Raw genomic sequence first — 22997 nt, 5'->3', positions numbered from 1 at the left:
ATAGAGCTGCTGTGATCCAGTGCACCTGCCAAAATGCTATCGTCTTCACAGCTGTTCAAAGTATGGAAGCCCAGTTCCCATTCCTATTCTACCCAATTGCTTTGTTACAGTGTCGGGTTTGTATCTACCACATATAAAAAATTTAATTAAATTTTCTGTTTAACAATTTAAAATACTCATTTAAACATCCTTAAAATATCAATAGCTTCCCTTCTTCTCTTTCCATGGTTCATTTTGCGTATCACAAATCCCTGCGTATTTTACAAAAACTAAACCATTCAGTATTCCATTATTGCATCCATCAAAACTTATTGACACTGTTGAATTTATCTTAATGCTGCCAATGTTTTCAGGTGTACACAATTCCCCCCCCCCATATATTCAACCAACGTTTTCCAATCTTCTCTAAACGTTATGTTCTTCTTGTTCTCTTATTCTATATGTTAAGTCTGCAAACTGCACATATTCTGTCAATTTAAGTTGCTATTCTTCTTTAGATGGAAGCTCACTCACTTTCCATTTCGGGGCTAGCAAAACATGGGCCGCAGTAGTAGCATACATAAATAACCTTTTTTTGACACCTGGGAATTTCAGTCTGAATTATCCCCAACAAAAAGGACTCTGTTTTGTTTTTTGTGGGGGGCAGGGAGTGCTTTTTTCAATTCATTATGGATTATTTCCCAATACCCTTTTACAAGTCCAGGGTTTGTATCTACCTCTTAGGTTGATGGGAGTTGGGAGTTCCACATCTGGAGGGCCACAGGTATACACCAGTGTTTCCCAAACTTGGGTCTCCAGCTGTTTTTGAACTACAATTCCCATCATCCCTGACCACTGGTCCAGGTAGATAGGGATGATGGGAGTTGTAGTCAAAAACAACAACTGGAAAACCAAGTTTGGGAAACACTGGCATACACAAAACTGAACCAATTGAGGGGCCAACTCTGTATAAAGCAGCTCCATCGGTTCCTCCTTACTTTGACCCCTTCAGTTCTGTCTTCATGTAACCCTGAGAGGTAGGTTGGGCTGAAAGAATGGGTCTAATCCAGGATGTCCTATTTACCTTCTTGGCTTCTGTGGAACTCAATCATTTTGGTTCAAGTCCCACATTCTTTCTGAACTTGCAAACCTGCTCTTAAAGGAGCCAATTGCAATGAAGGGTCAGGAAAGGGGCAATTCACAGCTGGCCAAACTATGCACTTCAGCTTGGAAGCTATTGATTTATCACATGGTCTATCGGATGAGATCCATTTTTTTCAGTCTTAGAAACGACTGCCAAACATATTCCTGGTCCCAATCTCCTCCCTCTTCTCGGGCGTCACAGCTGACTTCCCTGCAGGAACGAATCGATGTCCCCTATAAAGACCAAGCGCTCTAGCCTTTTGTCAGCGCTAATGACCTGTTTGTGATTCCATTTCTCTGGCACAACTACTCTTCGCATTACATTCAAGCTCATGCCACTCACTGTCAACATAATTTCTGGGTATCCGCTTTCAAAGGCAAGCTCAACCGGACAGTTGTGTTGTGCTCATTAAGGTCGATGAAAGCGCTGCCTACGAGAGAGAACGGAGCCAGATTCCATTCTGCACAGCAACCAAGCAACGTCCATCTACAGAACCGGTTTTTGTGTACCCCAAAGTCTTTCCTTCTCATGTGACTGTGCTACAGATTGGGAAGTCGCTGCCACAATTTTATTAGGAGGCCGTTCACAGCCTCAGCTCCCCATCTGCACATTCATGGATAAGAAGAATCATTTTTATAAGCAGTGCTTTTTCTTTTCTTAAAAAAAAAAATGTTTAGGGGTACTCTCATTTTCCTACTCCTATTGAAATACTGCCCCTCAATGAGGCCAAACTTAGATTCACAAAATGTTTAGGGGTATGCGTAGCCAGGAGCATAGCCCCAGAAAAAAAGCACTGTTTGTATGATTTCTTTTTTGTTGGGGGCAGGAGTGGGAAAAAAAGAAAACCCCACATTTTGAATAGTTGAAAGACAGTTAGGCAACATAGAATCATAAAACTGTAGAGTTGGGAGGGACCCAAGGGTCATCTAGTCCAACCCCCTGCAGTGCATGTGGCTCTCCAGATGTTGTTGGACTCCAATACTCATCAGCTCTATCCATCATGGCCAGAGAGGGCATGTCAGGGACTGGTTGGATGAGGAGGAGTGGTGGAAGCCGCCTGGCCAAGAGCCCCATGAGGCTGCCTCCCAGGAAGAACTTGGAGAGTAGTTTGATCCTAGCCACTGGCCAGACAAGCAGCAATTGCACAAAGCTTTGTTTTCTCCTCCCTGCCAGAAAAGAACACACAGATACCACAACACTAAAAGCATCCTCCAGTCAAAGCATGCTTTGCTGCAGAGGCAAAGCTTCTAAAGGTGGCACAATTTGCCCTCTGCCATCAGAGGAAAGCTGCACCCAGTGCCTCCCGGGAAGAGTGCCATGGCAAGCAGGAGACCAACCTGGCTCCAGCCATCATCTTGAAAATGAATGGTGCAGGGAGTTTTCTTTCCTCATCCCAGCCAGCTCCAACCACCCTCTTCCACAAATGTAAGTGACCGAGGTGGGATTTGGGGGAGACGTGGCTTAATCATTGCTCCAGAATCATATAGAGCTTCGTACACAAAGCTGTAAAGCAACTGGAAAGAAATCAGCAGCCTACTTGTGGACGGAAGAATAGGCATCTGATTGGCCACTGTGTGAACAGATCGCAGGACTAGATAGGTTTTTGATTCTGATGTTCTTGTATGGTCATCACGCCTAATGTGAGCAAGATGTGTCCTGCTCTGCTGTCTTGAACGACTGTGTGACAGGCAGGTGTTGACAGGCGAAGCTTTTACTCACTGGAGAATGAATGACTGTCCCTCAACTACTTTGTGATGTCAGTTCCATTGCATGCTATCATGGTTAAGGCAATTTGGTGGTTTTGTGGAGCTTGATCGCCGAGAGCTCGTTTCACTCTGCTCCCATCTCTGCATTCGCTGAGAAATTTTGCAAGTCACAACAAAACTCTTTTACATTCCCCCTTATTCCGCAGATGTCTGGCCTGAGCAGCAATCTGCAGATTCATGACACGATTTCGATTTAGACAAATGCCAGCAACAACTCAGGGCTACAATGGAACACCCTTGAAGAAATGATACTTATTTTAACTTGAACTCATATTGCTCCCCTTGCCATTTTTCAGATGTTTTGTCCAAGCAGGAATCTCCAAATTACCTTAGGACAAATTGGATGACAATTCTATTAGAAAGTGTTTTGTGTGTGTGCGCATGCTCAAGATAAAAATCTGAGATACAAGACCAGTACTGTGACATCATCTCTCTTTTGGGCGCAGACTAGCAAACGGTACCTCTTGAATTGTTTTCCCCATAATAAAAGCAGGGTGATGTAGTTGCTGGAGTGTGGAACTTAATTGGAAGCCCGGGTTCAAATCCATTGTTCCTGACTTGTGATTAGTTTGCAAACATGCAGGGAGGAAGAGGGATGGTAGCTAAGAGAGGATGTTTGCATTCTTTTTCCAGACACCATCTGTAGATGGCAGGGGGGCAGTTTCCAACGATGCGCTTTTGCATCCTTCTACAAAATTTGACTTAACAGATATCATCACTCAAGAGGTTTGTAAGAGGTCATGGTGAAAGGAGAAAGTGGTCTGCTAAGTATGTTCAAGATCAGCACACCAAATTACTACAGTGGTACCTTGGTTCTCAAATGCCTTGGTACTCAAACAACTTGGAACCCAAACACTGCAAACCTGGAAGTAAGTGTTCCGGTGTGCGAACTTTTTTCGGAAGCCGGATGTGCTCTGTTTTGAGTGCCACACTTCCGTTTTGAGTGCCACACTCCCGTTTTGAGTGTTACACCGAGGTCTGTCTGTTTTTGCTCTTTATTTTGCGTTTTTGCTTTTGCGGCTCTTTTTGGTTTTGTTTTGTGACTGTGTGGAACCCATTTCAGCTACTGATTGATTGTGTGACTGCAGTACATTGTGTATTGCTTTCATTTTATGGATCAATGGTCTTGCTAGATAGTGAAATTCATGTTAAATTGCTGTTTTAGGGGTTGTTTTTTTAAAAATTTGGAACGGATTAATCCGTTTTGCATTACTTTCTATGGGAAAGCATGCCTTGGTTTTGGAATGGATTTCCGGAACAGATTAAGTTTGAGAACCACTGTTATCTGGAAGAGTATTGGGGCAGGAGCTGTAGATCTGTAGGCTCGATCTCTAGCTATTTCCAGTTAAAAGAGTCATTGTAGCAAAGATCTCCATCAGTGATCCTTGACGACCTCTACCAGTAAAATTTGACAGTATACTGAGCTAGAGGGATGCATCCCAGGAAGGCAGAGCCCTTTGCCATCATGTTTCATTAGCACAGTTATGTGACGTGATGGCATCAATTTTTAAATTACAGCAAGAAGTGCCCCATTATTATTTTGCAATGGTTGGCATACTCACCAGATCATTTTCTGCCTTTTTATTATATAGAGTGTCCACTTTGGAATCCAGCTCTGCTTGGATGTGATCTCTTCTTTTCAAAACCCCCTGAATTGCAAAACAGGAGAGAAAGAAAGAGAGATACATATAATGGAGCAACGTTTCGTCCAGTTAAATAACTTATGAAAGGGAGCCCCCCACAATTTTTTCCATTAAAAACTTGGAAGAAGGTGGATACAGACATGTCCGTCTCTTGTCCTATGAAACTGGCAGATTCACTACAGATAAAGTAAAGTACACGGTGCATATTTAATTTAAGGGACCTGCTGCCAAAAAAAAGGTGATAATGGCTGCTAACTTGAACTTTTTAAAATGAGCACTAGACAAATCCATTGAGGATACATCTCACGGCAGCAAACTCTGTCTCCATCAATTGGACAGGGGACTAAAAGCTACTGTGAGGCTGCGTCTTAGGAAAAACAGTGGAGAGCAGCTTGATCCCAGCCACTGGACAGGCAAAAAGAAATTTCACAAAGCTTCCCCCACCCCCGTCCAACCATCAGCTTCCCAGGGAGTGCAAAACTAAAGGGAAGCACATTTTGGCCTCTGCCATCAGAGAAGAGACTGAAGGTCACAGGAAAGCTGCCCCCAATGTCTTCCAGGAAGACTGCCATGGCAAGCAGGAGACCAACCTGGCTCCAGCCATCATCTTGAAAATGAATGGCGCAGGGAGTTTCCTTCCCTCATCCCTTCCAGAAAGAACACACTGCTCCAGCCTTTGTTTTCCTCTTCCCTCCTCATCCCCTTTTCCTTATCTATCACATTCATTAGACCAGGCATCCCCAAACTCCGGCCCTCCAGATGTTTTGGACTACAATTCCCATCTTCCCCGACCACTGGTCCCTGTTAGCTAGGGATCGTGGGAGCTGTAGGCCAAAACATCTGGAGGGCCGCAGTTTGGGGGTGCCTGCACTGGATTGTAAGCACATGGGTTGTGACTGCCTTATTTTTAATCTCTGCAGAGTGCCTACACTTTGAGGCACTTAAGGGGGCTAACCTGAGGCAAAATCCAAACCAGTGGGGCTTTACGGTGCGGCAGAACCTTCCCCTGATATCCACGGACCCTTACTGCTTGTGTAACAACAGCAGCAGCAGAGCTGCTTCAAAGCAAGCACTCCCCCTACCCCTAAAATGGCTATTCAGGGCTACATTCTCGAGTGAATCCTGCCAAGTTGTGTACAGATGCCATATATTTTGAGCAATTTTTCCTCTACTGCTGTGGAGGCTTCTACCTCCAATTTTCCTTTGATAGCTGCACAATCAGATTGGCCACAAGAATATGCAGTATACAACACACACACACACACGACACACAATTACAGGCAGAATTGAGCTTTCAAATTGTCCCCTTTGCTTTGAAAACGCTATGCCATTCCTAGTAAGTACCCTATAAGTAGAGGAGGTTTGGTTGTGATGAAAGCGTATTGGATGCGATTCAGAGAAAAATAGACACATCAAAGTTCTCTTCATGCCACTGGAGTTTAAGCGCATTTTACTCTGAGCTGCAGACCCACAAGCTCTGGCCCATCTCCCAAATAATCTTTTCGCTTCTGTGTTTCTCTCACTAGAAAACAGTTATTGTGCAGCGCTGCTCAAGAGAAATTGTACGTCAGAGGTGGTGTTGAGGCTGACAACCTTTAAGAGGTGAGAAAATGAGGAGGGGAAGACAGTTTTACACCCAAGATGCTGACTACAGCGACAGAAAACAGCACCCTTGAAACAAAGGTAAGGTTTTTGCTCATAGGAAACTCGAAGATACAGACAACCAGGGCTTTTTTTTCCACCAGAATTTGGTTCTGGCACCTAAAGACAGAAGTATTTACTGACCTCCATTCTAAGGTAACCGCAGTCTCTCTCCTCTCGTAGATGGGGATGCATGCAACACTATCTTTATTATAGCTTCAGATGTTCGTTTCCCCTGGTGGGATTTTGAGACCACCCAAGGGAAACCCTCTGATCTGCTTCCTATGTTATGGATTTCAGCATATACTACATGCACAACCTCACATTTGAACCAACAGCACACATACTGCAATGGGAACACCTATGGTTCATAGCCCTAGGGATTGCTGTTACACATGGTGTAACTCCCCCCCCCCCATAACCCCACACACTATAAAAAAGCATCTTGTGGCACCTTAAAGACTAACAAATCCAGTATTTTACACAGCAAATAAACAGGGTTATTCCTCCCTGGAGGACAGCGGCCATTGAATCAGGAAGTCAGACCAACTGGATCATCTAGCTTTGTTTTGTCTACACTGGCTGGCAGAGGATCTCCAGGGATCGAGCCCTCCATGGAGATGCAGAGGAATGAACCTGGAAACTTCTACTCCCAAGGAAGATGCTTTACTCTAGCATCCTGTGCACCAGGCAAGATGGTATATCGGCTCTCAAGGACATTAGGCCCACCCTAAATGGCTCCATCCCTGTATACCTGAAGGAGCATCTCCACCCCCGTGATTCAGCTGAGATCCAGCACCTCTGAGGGCCCTCTGGCAGTTCCCTCCCTGCAAGAAATAAAGTTACAGGGGCCTTCTTGGTGGTGGCGCCCGCCCTGTGGAGCGCCCTCCCATCAGATGTCAAGGAAATAAACAACTATTTAATGTTTGATGCTTTACTGTGTGATGTTTTAATTTGTTGGAAGCCGCCCAGAGTGGCTGGGGCAGCCCAGTCAGATAGGAGGCAAATTATTGTTATGATGATGCAGAATAAAAAGGCCGGCATATTATCCCTGTACGAGAGTGAATGTTGCCTACTCTCTTAAGCCAGACCTTCAGGTGTTGTTGGACTTCCAGTTCTCATCAACCCCAGCCAGTATGGCCAGTGGCAAGGGCTGATGGGAGCTAATAGTCCTGCCCTTACCCAAAGTACTGCATTGCCAACACCAGCTAAGAAAACACACTGGCTGCAATCATTTGACAAGCCGCTTACACTACAGCAATGCAATCAGAGGGAAGGGTGTTGAAAACAAGAGTCCATGGCAGATGAATCTACGCAGTGCCCGTTCCATCTTACCGTTAATATTTCACTGTAAAGCACATATTCATGCAGAGTAGGAAAGAGGATTTCGGAGAGCCCTGCCATCCGTTTCTCGGTCGCCTTGCAGCATTTGTCGATGCAGCCGGCCACCCCTTTCAGCGTGTCCGCCAGGTCTACTTCGGAGGCAGACCAAAGCGTGTGGATTGGGCCAAACTCCTTCATCTCACAAAAATAGTCTTTAAAACAGGGGGGTGGGGAGAGAGAGAGAAGAGAAGGGATTGGCATTTAAATTCCGTTTCTAAAATAAAATAATAACCAGAATATTTTTTTAAAAATTGTCTGTGACAAGATGCTGTCACAGGCAAACCAGTTCAGTTCCATTTGACAGGTGAGGAACACATAATTAGCCCAAGATCTGGTCTTGAGTTCACGGCAGATAGTTATTTTATTTCTATTTGGGACAAGTGGGGTCTGCAGCAAAATGTTGCAGCATGGCGTCTCACTGATTAGAATTCCAGCTACTCCGTTCCATCACCCTCCCACCAGGTTTACTATTTACTCACCTTCAATAGTTACGTCAGCATATTCTGCAAGCACTCAGCATGCTCGGTCCTTGTTGGACGGATTCTGCCTCCTCAACCCTAGGCTTTCTAAATATGTTTACTACTTTTCCAAAACTTGTGGCTCCTCCCAGCCTCCTGATATCCCCTTCTTGTGTGTGAATAGTACCATTTTGATTACTTAAACATCCCTACTTAGAAAATGGAGATCATATTGGTATACATGAAGTTTATAGCAGGGAACAGAGGCCGGATTCTAATTTGCCCTACTGTGCAAGGATTCCGAAGCCAGAAAGGAGGAAGAAACTGGAAGCCCACCGGAAATAGCCAAGAAAGTTGGCTTTCTTTTCCACCAACCTCTCTCTTCCCTGTAGACTCGGTGGGAGATTTTATCCAACAGATTGATTTTCTGGCTAAACACCTCCATGTGGTCCATCATTTCTGTAAATGCTTCTGGGCGGTTCTTCACGGGCGCTCCTCGCATCGATGACGCGACTGCTTTGACGGTTTGTCCCATTCTGCTGAGCAAACCAGGCCCCTGCTTCTTGTGAGATGAAAGTTCCTAAAAATTAAGGAATGAAACCAAGCTTTGACTTGGGTGAGTTGCTGTTTACGTACTTAAAAAAAAAAAGATGCAGTAAAAAGCCAAGTTCACATCACAATCCATATGAAACATGACAGACCTTCGTTTCCATTGCTGATACCAAAATTAATCTGCTCACTCACACTCTACTAAGGTATAACCTCTGGGGGTTCCTGCATTGTGAAAAGTGAGGTTGAAGGGAACCAGGCAGAGGGCCTTCTCAGTAGTTGTGCCTGCCCTGTGGAACACCCTCCCACCAGATGTCAAGGAAATAAACAACTATCTGACATCTGAAGGCAGCCCTGAAGGAGCGTCTCCACCTCCATCGCTCTGAGGTCCAGCGCCGAGGGCCTTCTGGCGGTTCCCTCACTGCGAGAAGCCAAGTTACAGGGAACCAGGCAGAGGGCCTTCTCGGTAGTGGCGCCCGCCCTGTGGAACGCCCTCCCACCAGATGTCAAAAAGAAAAATAACTAGGTACCAGACTTTTAGAGGACATCTGAAGGCAGCCCTGTTTAGGGAAGTTTTTAATATTTAAGAAATTAGGTAAAGGTAAAGGGGCCCCTGACCATCAGGTCCAGTCGTGTCCGACTCTGGGGTTGCGGCGCTCATCTCGCTCTATAGGCCGAGGGAGCTGGCGTTTGTCCGCAGACAGCTTCCGGGTCATGTGGCCAGCATGACAAAGCTGCTTCTGGCGAACCAGAGCAGCACACGGAAACGCCGTTTACCTTCCTGCCGGAGCGGTCTCTATTTATCTACTTGCACTTTGATGTGCTTTCGAACTACTAGGTGGGCAGGAGCTGGGACCGAGCAACAGGAGCTCACCCCGTCGCAGGGATTCGAACCGCTGACCTTATGATCAGCAAGCCCTAGACTCTGTGCTTTAACCCACAGCGCCACCTGGGTCCCTATTTAAGAAATTAGTGTATTCTAATATTTCTGTTGGAAGCCGCCCAGAGTGGCTGGGAAAACCCAGCCAGATGGGTGGGGTATAAATAAATTATTACTATTATTATTATTATTATTATTATTATTATTATTATTTGGGGTTTTTTAATGTTTGATGTCTTACTGTGTTTTAATTTGTTGGCAGCCTCCCAGTGTGGCTTGGGTAACCCAATCAGATGGGAAGCATATAACTATTACCTATTGTTGTTGTTGTTGTCTTTTTGCTCTTGTGTTCCTTGTTTTGTCCAGTGCTTTCAATGACTTCTTTAAAAGCATGGCTTTGTCTACAACCCCACTTAAGTAAAAATAAACTGGTGCCTATAAATATTCAAAGGCATGCCCATAATGGAGGGTGCATTTTGATACTCCAACTAAGCTTTCTGAGAAGATGTGTTGTTTCATAGTGGCCTTCCTAAGATCCTAGGCTCTTTCCCTGAATATTCCATTAAAAAAACCACACAGGGTAAATCCAACACAGTATTTTTGATCTGGATTGTATCCAGACAGAAGCAAGGAGGAGATCTTTGGCTCTGAATGAGCAAACGGGGAGTTCTCTCTGTCTGCTTTCTCTCAGTTTTGGTCTTTTCTCCCCGCAGTGCAGAGAACGTAGAAGGGTGCGGGAGAAGAAGAGAGGTGTCTGAAGTTAGCGCACAACCTCTCCCCAATTACAATCCTGGGGGACAGAAGGGGGAATAGTCTGAATTCATCCTAATCCAGTTAGATAGGTACCTATTTCGGTCAGCCTTGACAAATCTTACTTTTATAATAACAACAACAACAAAATATAAAAAAAGAATCTTTACCCAGGCTTGTGCAGTAAGAAAAATTTTGAGGTCCTCATTAAAAGTTAAAGTGGGATGATCAGCAATCCGGTTTAAAAATTTATGCAGTGCTTTCTTTCTCGTTTCAATGAATTCTTCATTAAATCGTTCCACAACTCCTTTCATTATGAATTTTTCAGGCAATGGCTAAGGCAGAAAGATAATGGAAGGGAAAACACAGTTAAGCTACATAACTGCATGTATATCTAAACAGCCGTTCTAAAAATATTGGTCTGCTTTGGATGTAATCCGAAACCATAGTTTATAGTGTCACAAGAATGAGGCTAGGTGATTCAATGGGCTCACATTCTCCTCCTCCTCTGGCATGGCTTGGTTTCATTTAAGATTTGGGTTTTTTTCATTATTCTATCTTTGATTAATATAAAATAAAAGCAGAGGCTCAAAGGGTGAGAGGAGGTGGGAGGGTGCAAGCTCAAGGCTCACTTAGGCTTATCCTCAAAAACATTAGAACATGGTTTAGTGTCACATGCAAACCAAATCAAAATAAAATAAAATATGCAGTGGTTTCATTATTAGAACAAATATGAGGGAGAGGACACACTGCAGAAAAAGAACAGTTACCACTTATCAATTTTAAGAAATTAGTTTAATCCATCCAATGTGCTTTTTCTCTTCTTTCAATCTCAGCTTTCTAACAAAACAAGAGTTGATTACACCTACGGGAATGATGAGAGTTGGGTGTGCTTCCTCAAGTCTCCCCTTTAACCAAAGGAAATCTTGATAGCGTCGTCTAACTTCATACTCACTGGAGTCGAATTCACCACGCATTGTCTAGAAAACATACAGAAGACAGTCGAATGAAGCATATGTCGAAAAGGCCTTCAGGCACTCATGGTGTACAATGGCTATTTGGCGGAGAGAACGAGCGTTTTAAAGGCAAACGGTGCATGATTATTGAGTAGCCACTATGAATGGGACTTCCTCTTCAGCACAGAGGTCCTTTTGTATCGGAAGAACTGCACACAGCCAGAGCAGAACTACAATTCATGACTCTGAGCATGAGCTAAGTTCATGAGATCATTCAGTCTTACTGCAGCACAGATTAGCACAGGACGTTTGCCCAGTTTGGAGTTACATGACAGAGCGGTTGAGTGCCACTGCTATTTACTACATTGTTTACCCCTATGTGGAGATAAATTAGATATTGTATGTAATTTTCTCAGCAGGTTGCGTTTTTTTGTGGTTTATGCTCAAATTGTATTTACAGCATGCTCTGAAGACATCTAAGCTTTAAGCAGCCTTTTGAGAGGAACCTGCAGAGAAGAATCTAAAATGCAGGGCCATCTCAAGCACGTCGGGCGCCCTGGCGCCGTGGTGCGGAGATCGCTCCGCCGCCCCCGCCCCGCTCCGTTTCTTGCCGCGGCTGGTGGGCGGGCGCAGGGCACCACACAGTGTCCACCTACCAGGCTGGCGCCCTGGCGCCCTGCACCACCCAGACTACCCCTAGAGCCAGCCCTGCTAAAATGGGTGACATCTTCCACCGGGAAACAACTTTCTCTCCCCCCCCCCCGGAATACAATTGGGCTGACTTCCAAGTGAATATGCATAAGATTGAGCTGCCTATCCTCTCCTTCACTTACAAATGGAGAAAAAAAAGAAAAGCAGTGGATGGATAACTCAGTTGGTAAAGCATGAGACTCTTCATCTCAGGGCCTTGGGTTCGAGCCCCACATTTGGGCAAAATAATCCTGCATTTCAGGGGGTTGGACTAGATGATCCTCGAGGTCCCTTCTAACTCTATGATCTAAGCTGCTCCTTAGAAACTCAGCACTTCTCAGGGAGACTTCAAAACTGACTGGTTGTATGGTTTTTTTTTTAATTTTAAAAATGGGCAAAGTACATTTCAGTGCAGCCACAAATATATTCCTATATTCATCACCCCTCATTTTAATATTGTCGTGTAACTGCCATACAAGCATGTGTGTGTATGTATATAGGAGAAAGGTCTGTGAAAGGTTATAAAGTATAATTACAAGGCAGGAATATGTGTGTGTAGATATAGATGTAGAGGGGTGTGTGTGTGTGTGTGTATGAAAAGGTAACTATCATAAACTGACAGGCAGCATTACCAGACCACTTTCTTGCTATCTTTCCATTCAGTCTCGGATTCCCATCAGCCCCAGTGGTGAGGCATGATGGGAGCTATGGTCTGACAACACCTGGCTTCCTCTAAGCCTGGCAAGCAGAACTGACATGCTTCTTTCTCGCCAAGTACCACACAACACCTGCGACATCAGCGCCAGCTGCAAAGTTTACTTTGAATGACCCCGAAGCGGAAATTTGCGGCGATAGAAAACTAACCTTTGTAACAACCCTGTAGGTGATGAACGTCTCTAGGGCAGTGATGTGGCTTTCTGGGTCGTCAACTGTAATGAAAAGATCCTTCGATTCTGGTTCATCTTCAAATTTGTACTGGTTTATCATCGAAGACGGGGATGTGGGCATCAAAGGACTGAATGAATTGACCTCGGTGAGGGAGGCATCCTGTGGACAAAATAAGGCATTTTAAAAGAATTGCCACCTACACCAAAAATATACAACTTACTTGTTGTCATCAGAGCTAGTCGTGACTCCTGCGACGAACCCCCTCGCCGACGTTGCCAATAGATTATGAGACGAAAGGGTACAGGGGTAAAGCAATCCCCACTCAATTCCTTATGCCTTAAAATAAACCCCTCAATTCTGGGCTTCTCAGTAAACAGAGTCTAATTCCAGCTTTCGTGGCCTGACCTCACAATCAATCAGGGCTATTTGAATGAACAACCTCTTGCCTACAGAACAGGGGCTCCCTCAACTCAGATCCCCACTGTATCAGTCTGCCATATCACCCTGGCAAACTTGTGGCACTCTAGGTTTTCACCATACTGCCCTTCCTGTGTGACTCTAGGACACAAACTATCCCCTTTTCCTTAGGTAAGTTTTGCCCTTTTCTGAGTCTCCACCTCGGTGAGTTTTAATACGCTGCTGGAATAACCAAGAGGATACTCTTTGGCACAAAAAGAAGATGAATTTTATTTTCTTGAGGACATAGGTTTTTCTTTTCCTAACGATGCATAAGTTTACAAGCTTAGTTACAGTTATACATTAACTCTGTCGGACTTTAACTTCAAGTTATCCTAAGCCTAACTTAAACCACCACTATCCTGGCCCCACACCCTTCTTTTTGCTTTTTCCATGTATAAGAAAATATTTTATTCTCAGGCTTTCTCAAAACACTTCTCCAGCATTGCATCCCTGCCCCCCCCCCGCCGCCGCCCGCACACCAGTCTCAACTACGTAGCTGTTTTTTTATTGTCAGACAACACCCAGATCCACAATGGCAATCGCCTTGAAAACTGGCTACTCAGTTATCAATGAAGCAGCAAAAGGGGTGGGGTGGGGGAGATATATCAATCAACCAGTAAGGCACAATAGCTTTTATTGCCGTGAAAATGCCCTTCAAGTCTGAGATGACTGTGGTGCTTTCCCTAATTTCCAAAGGTCATGCATCTCTGCCTTTTTGTTTCTTTTCAAGCAACAGAACCCCTTTGTAGAAAGGAAGCTTAACTTTGCACTGGAAACTACATTTTTACAATGGCTAAAGTGCCAGTATGCCATGGTTCTTTTCCTGGCAGATCATTACAAGATATAAATTGCTAAGTCACACAAAAAGGTGACTTTGCATCCCGAAAAACTCCCTGAGCTGCCACAAGTACAATTAGTTGACTGGCAAAACAGTTGGACTGGTTGTATATTTTCTTACGTCTATATCCCATCTTTCCTCCGTCATGGAACCTAATCTTGCATTGCAATATCTCAAAAAGGTCTATCCAGCCCTAGTGAAAGCACAAATGTGAATGCTATTCCATCTTGCAAGTTCTGGTTGGTTCTCAGAGTACTCGCCTTCTGCTTTTGGTACATTTGATCTGCCATAGATGGCTTCAAGGGTTTTTCAATGTATTTTTCAACATCATTTTCTCTTGTTATAGATAATGTAGTTTGTTTGTGCCTCTCTTCAAGTACTTTTTTTTAAAAAAAATTCTCTTTCCTTTTGTCTCTGTGTGCAGACTTTTGCCTTGTCTTTTGCCTCATCTGCAGTAGTTTAAAGCAGTATTCTAACACTCCATACATTTAAATGGCTTATCCCCTGTTTGAGCCCAGAAGGTGGCGATGTGGGTTAAACCACAGAGCCTAGGGCTTGCCGATCAGAAGGTCGGCGGTTCAAATCCCTGGGACGGGGTGAGCTTCTGTTACTCAGTCCCAGTTCCTGCCAACCTAGCAGTTTGAAAGCACCTCAAAGTGCAAGTAGATAAATAGGTACCGCTACAGCGGGAAGGTAAATGGCGTTTCTGTGTGCTGCTCTGGTTCCCCAGAAATGGCTTTGCTATGCTGGCCACATGACCTGGAAGCTGTACGCCGACTCCCTCGGCCAATAACGCGAGATGAGCGCCGCAACCCCAGAGTCGGTCACGACTGGACCTAATGGTCAGGGGTCCCTTTACCTTTACCTAACACTCCCATTGATGCTTTCTATGGGTTTCTCACTGAAGGTCTTTCCACATTGCAAACATTTATTTGGTTTCTCCCCTGTGTGAATTCATTGATGGTAAATAAGGGAAATACCAGGTGGCGCTGTGGTTAAACTACTGAGCCTAGGGCTTGCTGATCAGAAGGTTGGCGGTTTGAATCCCTGTGATGGGGTGAGCTCCTGTTGCTTGGTCCCAGCTCCTGCCAACCTAGCAGTTCAAAAGCACGTCAAAATGCAAGTAGATAAATAGGAACCACTACAGCGGGAAGGTAAACGGCGTTTCCATGTGCTGCTCTGGTTTGCCAGAAGCGGCTTAGTCATGCTGGCCACATGACCTGGAAGCTATACGCCGGCTCCCTCGGCCAATAATGTGAGATGAGCGCGCAACCCCAGAGTCGGTCACGACTGGACCTAATGGTCAGGGGTCCCTTTACCTTTACCTTTAAGGGGAATACAAAAAACAAAGCAAAAAACACTTCTCTTCCCGTTTGTCTCTGTACGAGTTTGTAGACGTACAGGAAGTTCTGACCCCCCGAAGCTCTCTGCATATTTGATCCATCTAAATGGTTTATCCCATGTGCAATTTCGCTGATGTGAAGGAGTCAGCCCTGACTGAAACCCTTTCTGCCTTCCATTCATATTCTAAATAGTTTCCCCTGTGTGAGTCTGTTGATGTTTCTTAGGTGTTCCACTCTCACTCTTTCCATGCTCCATACATTTAAATGGTTTCTCCTGTGTGTGATGGTTTCTCCTTGCTGATGTGAAGTTAGTTGTGCACACTGACTGGAGCACATTCCACAATCCAGACATTTATGTCGTTTGTTACTCCGAATGGCCCCTGACAATTCTGGCCGTCTTCTCCATTCCCTGCTTTCAATTTCTCCTGCACAACCAACATCTCTGTATTTATATTTTTTCAAGCAGGCAGGTGAGCTCAGGCTTGGGCACCAGAGTCTCTCCAACTCTCTAAGGGAAACCTCAGAGGTTGCGGGGAGGGGCACAGTTAACAGCCTGACTGGGTCAACCACCCACCTTCCTCCTTCCATTCGGATTCAGCCTCATCTTTCCTGAGGAGCTCAGAATCTAAAACAAGTTGTAGATTCCCAGGTGGACCCATGGCTGGACTCCACATAAGGCAGTGTCCTGCGTTCAGATCCTCCAACCTCCAATGCAGCAGCAGCAGCTTGCGCTGGTCATGGTGAGGGGGGTGGAAATTAGCTTCCAGGGAAGATCAGGGGCCAGGAGGAATTGAAACTCCCGCTTTTTAGGGATCCTTCTCTAGGATGACTTTTAAGAGTCACTGAGAAGGTGGGAGAAGCCAAGGCAGCCTGGGAGCCCCTCCAGAGATTTTCCTACCAGCACCCCAGATGGAGAGATTCCCCAAAAGACCACACCTCTCTCTCCCCAACCCTCCCCATGCTCAGCTGGGATTCTCTCCCCTGGGATCCCCTCAGCCCCCCATCAGAGTCTGACCTTTGCCCTCTGGCCCCATTTAGCACAGCTCACCCCTCAATTATTTTAAGTTTTGATGCCTGCCTTCCTACTTAAACCTCTCTGCTGTGCCTTAACTTTCCCCACTACCATGATATCTCCCTCTCATCATTCAGATCACTTACTCTTTTGTACTACTCCATTCACCAGCTTGTCGACTTTGCACTAAGCTTCTTATGCTTACTTTCAAGTATTTCCGTAGTCTTCCTTATCTAGATCTATAGTCTCTTCTTTCTTTGTCTGCTGCCGCATGACACTTGTACAGCAAAGCTTCCCATCTAAAACCTAAACCTTACAGAACCCTTTATATTTAGCAATGGGGGCACAGCTTGGAAATTTAGATATCTATACCAAAAGTGGGTTTAAAACCATTTTTTATTTATTTTTGCAACACTTTTAGTTATCTTCCAGTATTTATAATGCCATATGCTAGCCCTGGACTCCTTTGGGAGATAAGGTAGAATCTAAATCAAATAGATAACATATCACCATCATCATCATCATTTATTTACCCTGGAATTTTCTTACTGGCCTTCAGTCTCTTTTCCCACCCTTTATTTTTCTGTCCTGCCCCCCCCTGGCAATGTGTCTTTAAACTGTAAGCCTTCAGGCAGATCTGCTTAATTTTAATCCTTACTTAAAAGTGATTTGCTCTTTCACTAGTAATTTGCAGCAGTTTATCAAACCCATCAGCATGTATGTGTCTTCTGCTATCACACAAAGGGGGGGGGGCGGTAACGGAACAGAAACTTAAATGTTTTTATTGGCTCAACTTCAGTGATGCTTCACTAATAATAATAATAATTTATTATTTATACCCCACCCATCTGGCTGGGTTTCCCCAGCCACTCTGGGCGGCTTCCAACACAATATTAAAAACACGATGAAACATCAAACATTAAAAACTTTCCTAAACAGGGTTGCCTTCAGATGTCTTCTAAAAGTCAGATAGTTGTTTATTTCCTTGACAACTGATGGGAGGGACTTCTTGCAGTGAGGGAACCGCCAGAAAGGCCCTCGGTACTGGACCTCAGTGTCCGGGCAGAATGATGGGGGTGGAGACGCTCCTTCAGGTATACTGGGCCAAGGCCGTTTAGGGCTTTAAAGGTCAGCACCAACACTTTGAATTGTGCTCAGAAACGTCCTGGGAGACAATGTAGGCCCTTCAGGATATGTGAAAATGATCTAGGAGTCCTGGTAGACCACAAACTTGACATGAGTCAACAGTGTGATGCAGCAGCTAAAAAAGCCAATGCAATTCTGGGCTGCATCAATAGGAGTATAACATCTAGATCAAGGGAAGTAATAGTACCACTGTATTCTGCTCTGGTCAGACCTCACCTGGAATACTGTGTCCAGTTCTGGGCACCACAGTTCAAGAAGGATACTGACAAGCTGGAACGTGTCTAGAAGAGGTCAACCAAAATGGTCAAAGGCTTGGAAACAATGTCTTATGAGGAACGGCTTAGGGAGCTGGGTATGTTTAGCCTGGAGAAGAGAAGGTTAAGGGGTGATATGATAGCCATGTTCAAATATATGAAAGGATGTCATATGGAGGAGGGAGAAAGGTTGTTTTCTGCTGCTCCAGAGAAGCGGACACGGAGCAATGGATTCAAACTACAAGAAAGAAGATTCCACCTAAACATTAGGAAGAACTTCCTGACAGTAAGAGCTGTTCAGCAGTGGAATTTGCTACCAAGGAGTGTGGTGGAGTCTCCTTCTTTGGAGGTCTTTAAGCAGAGGCTTGATGGCCATATGTCAAGAATGCTTTGATGGTGTTTCCTGCTTGGCAGGGGGTTGGACTGGATGGCCCTTGTGGTCTCTTCCAACTCTATGATTCTAGAGCATGCACCACTCTGGTGAGACAGAGTGGGCAGGTAGGGTCTCAGCCTGTGTACCAGATGGAGCTGGTAGACAGCTGCCCTGGGCACAGAATTGACCTGTGCCTCCATGGACAGCTGAGTCCAAAATGACTTCCAGGCTGGTCCTTCAGGGGCACAGTTACCCCATTCAGGACATGGATAGAACACATTTTGGCCACAGTCCTATGATCCTGAGATGGCATTCCAAAGGCCATAGGGGATTGTGGATCTCCCTCTCTGTGGGTGGAAAGGGAGGCCCATCCCAGACACATGGAAAGAACCACCCACATTGCTCCTCTGCTATCAGCCCTCCAATGTTAAGAGAGGAAATGTAGGGACAGTTCTGAGTGCTGGGGTGGCTTTGCATCCTCCTGTTCCCCCAACCTGCTTCCAAAACGAACCCTGGAACTGGCATGCTTCTTTCCCTTCCAGCTCATCTACCTTCCAACCTGATGGACACAAAACCAGCAGCGCTTCTGGCAGTTTCGGTGCCACAAATCATCTCTAAACCACCCTCATGACTTCCTTCTGCCCAAGGGCACATTGATACCATCTTTTCGAGCACATGGCTTCCTCCAAAGAATCCTGGGAACTGTAGTTTAAGGGTGCTGGAAAATGGGGCTCAGATAAGCATGCCTAGAGCACTTCACCATCAAACTCCTTACTGCCTTTAATCAGGGCTTTTTTCAGCCGGAACTTGCCAGAACTTAGTTCCAGTGCCTGCCAGCTGGGTGCCATTGCTACCATGAACAAGGGAGGCATTCGTGGTAAGTTCCAGCACCTCTTTTTCTAGAAAAACAGCACTGCCTTTAACTATATACGTTTCATATACTCGTATCCTGCAGATGGGTGATCTAAGTCTGGAAGAATTGCTTAAATCCACATAGCACAGTGAGTTTATGGCAGAGGTGAAATTTAAACTGGGAACTTTAAATTTCATAATATATACTCTTAGCTGCTGAGCCACACTGGCTCCAAAGGCAGAAAGGGGATAAATTGGCATAAGTTGTTCCCTGGTGCCAGCTAGATTTCAAAGCAGATGTCTGACACAGATTAACCATAAAAGCAGCCCTCCGCAGAGCAGTTTTGTAACCTTTTAAAACATATTAGTCAAAGTTCTTTATACAGAATATAAAAGTCCGGGGCGTCTAATGCCTATCAGGAATGATGACAAAGGGTGATGGCCTTATCTTCCAAGGCACCTTCCAAGCTTTCTAAACACCAGGGGCACCATTAGGCCACACAGCCAGGTAGTTGCTAAAATCACATGTGCTTTATGTTTATGCTTTGAGTAATAATCTGGATTATTACACTTGACAGTTTTAAGATTCTCATTTTTCACCATTTAGGGAGCTGTTTTATTTCCATTGTGCAAGCTGTGAAAAATGATATATGAAGTCAATTTACCTCCAGGTACTCATCCACTAGAAAAATAATGTTTTGGTTAGGCAGCAAACTTTGCAGATGAATACATAGAGGGGGCATGGAAACGGAGGAATTTCCTTCATATTAATATTGATTTCGTAGGAAATCTTTTATTAATGTTCGTAAAAACCGGTTTATGAAAATAAAATAAAATAAAAAGTAAATACTGACCAGGAAACAATGAGAAGGCTGCTTCCCTTTCAATATCACTATACCACACTGTACCAATATCAGAAAATGGTATTTTGACACAGGAATGGCTAAAAATCCTAGTGAAGACAGCTAGCGACTCCCATCAGCCTCAGTGAGCATGGTCAACAGTCAAGGATCATAGAATCATAGAATCATAGAGTTGGAAGAGACCACAAGGGCCATCCAGTCCAACCCCCTGCCAAGCAGGATAGAATCATAGAATCATAGAGTTGGAAGAGAATGGATGATGGGTATTATAGTCACTGTTAGAAACTCAGATATATAAGCTAGGTGCCAAATGGTTCCTTAAATGGAGACGGTTTCTATTAATTTCTATGGAGGCTCTCACAATCTGGGACTCCTTGCGTGCAACACACAAATTTGTTCTAAGTGTGGGGAAGTGTGTGATTTGCAGTAGTGGGCATAGGGATGACTAAGGAGGAAATGAAGCTCTCTCTCTCTCTCTCTCTCACTCACTCACTCACACACACACACACACACCTATTTCAGCCCATCCACTTCCCCCAAATTCACTTGACAGAATCTGCTCCTGTTCAGGATGACTTTGGAATCAGCATATTCAAGTATTAAATTGTTGCCTTCCAGTGTTTACCCCATCGCCACCCAAAGCGGATTCCGTACACAGAGCAGAAGCAGAAATATTATTTCAGCATTAGCCGGATGTATTTTTAAACATTAGGAGAAGTGTACGATTCATAAATGATTCATTAATGCCTTTTAGGCTTCTATTCAGGAGCAAATCTAGCAGTCAAATCTAAGATGCTGACATTTGGGTTTTTCACTCCATAAATTTCTGTCATAAACAGATCTGTGAACACGGGTTTTCAAGAATGAAAAATGTGTGTCGTCTCTTACAGCTGCTCTGTGAATGCTCTTCTGCTCAATTTGTAGAAAGGCAGCAGGGGTTGAATGTTTGCCATTTCAAACAGCTGGTTTTGAACCAGTAAGCGGCGAACTACAGTAGCTAGGAACAGTTTTACCTTACAGATTGATCATGGAAGTAACATACCGTAATTCTTTTGTGTTCCAAGGTGCCACCTTCTGATCGCCAAATTCACTCAAGCCCCAACTGGCTTTCATTTTGGCCATGAGAATGGTTCGAGGTCTTCTGCAAACTTCCTGCTTCAGGACAGCCATCGTTCATAAATATTCTGCTCATGGTTTCAAATTGCCTCTGCCACATGGCTCTTTAGGGTTGGTTTTATTTTTATTTTTATTTTTTTGCTCCTTTCCCAACTGACAGGCTTGCCTTTATAAGCTTCCACTCTTTTCTCAATATTTCCCATTCTTCTGCCCTGAAGCGCAGACAATTACCTGGACAACCAGGGTTAATACGACCCTACACAAACACACACACACACACACACACACACACACACACACACGACTGTGCAAGGGGGTTGTGGGTAATGTGAACTAATCCCACCACACATACCAATGCGCCTGGTCGATACACACATGCCTGCCATCCACAGGTTTGGAGCACACTGAAAGGGACTCTGTCCTTGAACTTTGCGCACACAGCTCTTCCACACAAAGGAACACTCTGGCCTCATCTAGGTTCCCCTTTAAAACCTTAAATGGCCTCAGCCCTGTATACTTGAAGGAGCGTCTCCACTCCCATCCTTTAGCCCGGACACTGAGGTCCAGCTCCAAAGACCTTCTGGAGGTTCCCTCATTGCGAGATTTTTTCTGCCAATTTGTGAAATATTCTACATTTCCAGTTTTCTTTACTTGATTCATATCTGTCTGCTGTTTTATCTTAAACTTGTTTCGGGGCTTTATATTTTTTTAATTGTATATTATGAAGCTGTACCTAAATCTATTTGTAAGCCAGCTCGGTTTCTTCTTTTAATGGAAAGGAAGGGTAGAAATAGTTTAACATATAAATAATAATAAAATAGTTACAGACTTGACCTGACTTGACCCTAGTGACAGGGCTCCTGATGTTTGGATCAGAGAAAGAGATTCAAATGCAGATGCTGCCATTTAACAAACTCAAGAAATACAAAACGACTGTTAGTCACTAATTTCTTCACAATGAAATATGCCATGATTAATTTACCGCCGCACATTTCCGCAAGAATTTGCAGTTCCGCATTCGGTGCTCACCATGAGCCTTTCAAACCAAACTCTGTCCTTAAAAAGTAAATTCTTTGCCTGAGAATATCTAACAGTGGTGGTTAGCACTTTAGAATGTATGAAGCTCCTTTAAATGTGCTGTGGGAGGAGTGATAATTGGTTTGTTATTGTTTTTACTTTGACTATGTATTCTGAAGTTCTTTGTTGTAATTCTATCTTGAGATCTGCACATGAAGGGCAGTATACAAATTTCTGAGATCTGCGGATGAAAGCTGGTATACAAATTTACTTACTGACTAAAGCAGCAACAACAACAACAACAACAACAACAACAACAACAACAACAACAACAACATAAAGCTTTAGGCTATAACCCTTAGGAAGGAACACAGTCAGGCCACTGGTCCATCAAGTTCAGTATTGTCTACTTGGACTGGCAGCTACCGTACTCTCCAGAATTTCAGTCAGGGAATCTCCTCCAGACCTATCTAACATGGAGGTTAGCTTGTATCCAGTCTTCAATGTGCATTCCTTCTTATTTGTTTGTGGGGAGGTTATATGCTATTTGCATTTGTCCTTCCTCATTTGCTAGCAGGGCGTTTATACACCCTCCTGTTAATCAAGTGGTGTTTGGCCCAGAAATAGAAGCAATGACCAATTGATGTACGTCAATTGATGTGCGACCGCCTCATTGCACTGAACTCAGAAGCGACTTTTAAAATGGCAAAATAGCCCAGAAAGGGCAAAAGGGGGCAAAAACAGCACCTAGCAATCCCCCCAGCCTTTGCAAGTGCAATCCCAGGAGTCCTTCAACCAATTGTTGAGGCCTGTGGAGAGTTGGAGTTTGAGCAAAGAGGTTTGGAGGGAGCGGTTGCCAATATTCATGTCCAGCTGGTAAGTGTTGCTGGTTTTTAAGGGGTTTTTCTAGGGTTTCCAGAGGGTGTTTGCAGGATCTGCCAATGGTGTTTCAAATATACGCAGTTTCACTGTGTGTGTGATGCTCAGAACATAACCC

At 44.4% G+C, this 22997-nt stretch overlaps 1 protein-coding gene across 2 annotated transcripts in view; it reads right to left on the bottom strand.

Annotated features, from left to right (window-relative positions):
• The window catches only part of SNX7 (sorting nexin 7), a 42230-nt gene that overhangs the window by 14835 nt on the left and 4398 nt on the right, over nucleotides 1-22997 (bottom strand). For both annotated transcript variants that reach the window (XM_035122860.3, XM_088673795.1), the window contains exons 2-7: nucleotides 12704-12886; nucleotides 11063-11173; nucleotides 10364-10528; nucleotides 8390-8594; nucleotides 7509-7708; nucleotides 4452-4538 (exon numbers count right to left, since the gene is read on the bottom strand). In XM_035122860.3, the coding sequence (XP_034978751.2) occupies nucleotides 4452-4538; nucleotides 7509-7708; nucleotides 8390-8594; nucleotides 10364-10528; nucleotides 11063-11173; nucleotides 12704-12886 (951 nt within the window). The remainder of the gene's footprint in view (nucleotides 1-4451; nucleotides 4539-7508; nucleotides 7709-8389; nucleotides 8595-10363; nucleotides 10529-11062; nucleotides 11174-12703; nucleotides 12887-22997) is intronic.

This window comes from Zootoca vivipara, chromosome 7 (assembly GCF_965207765.1).
Source record: "Zootoca vivipara chromosome 7, rZooViv2.hap1.1, whole genome shotgun sequence".
Lineage (NCBI taxonomy): Eukaryota > Metazoa > Chordata > Lepidosauria > Squamata > Lacertidae > Zootoca > Zootoca vivipara.
The sequence above is the reverse complement of the archived record's forward strand: the minus strand, read 5'-3'. Positions and strand labels throughout refer to the sequence as shown.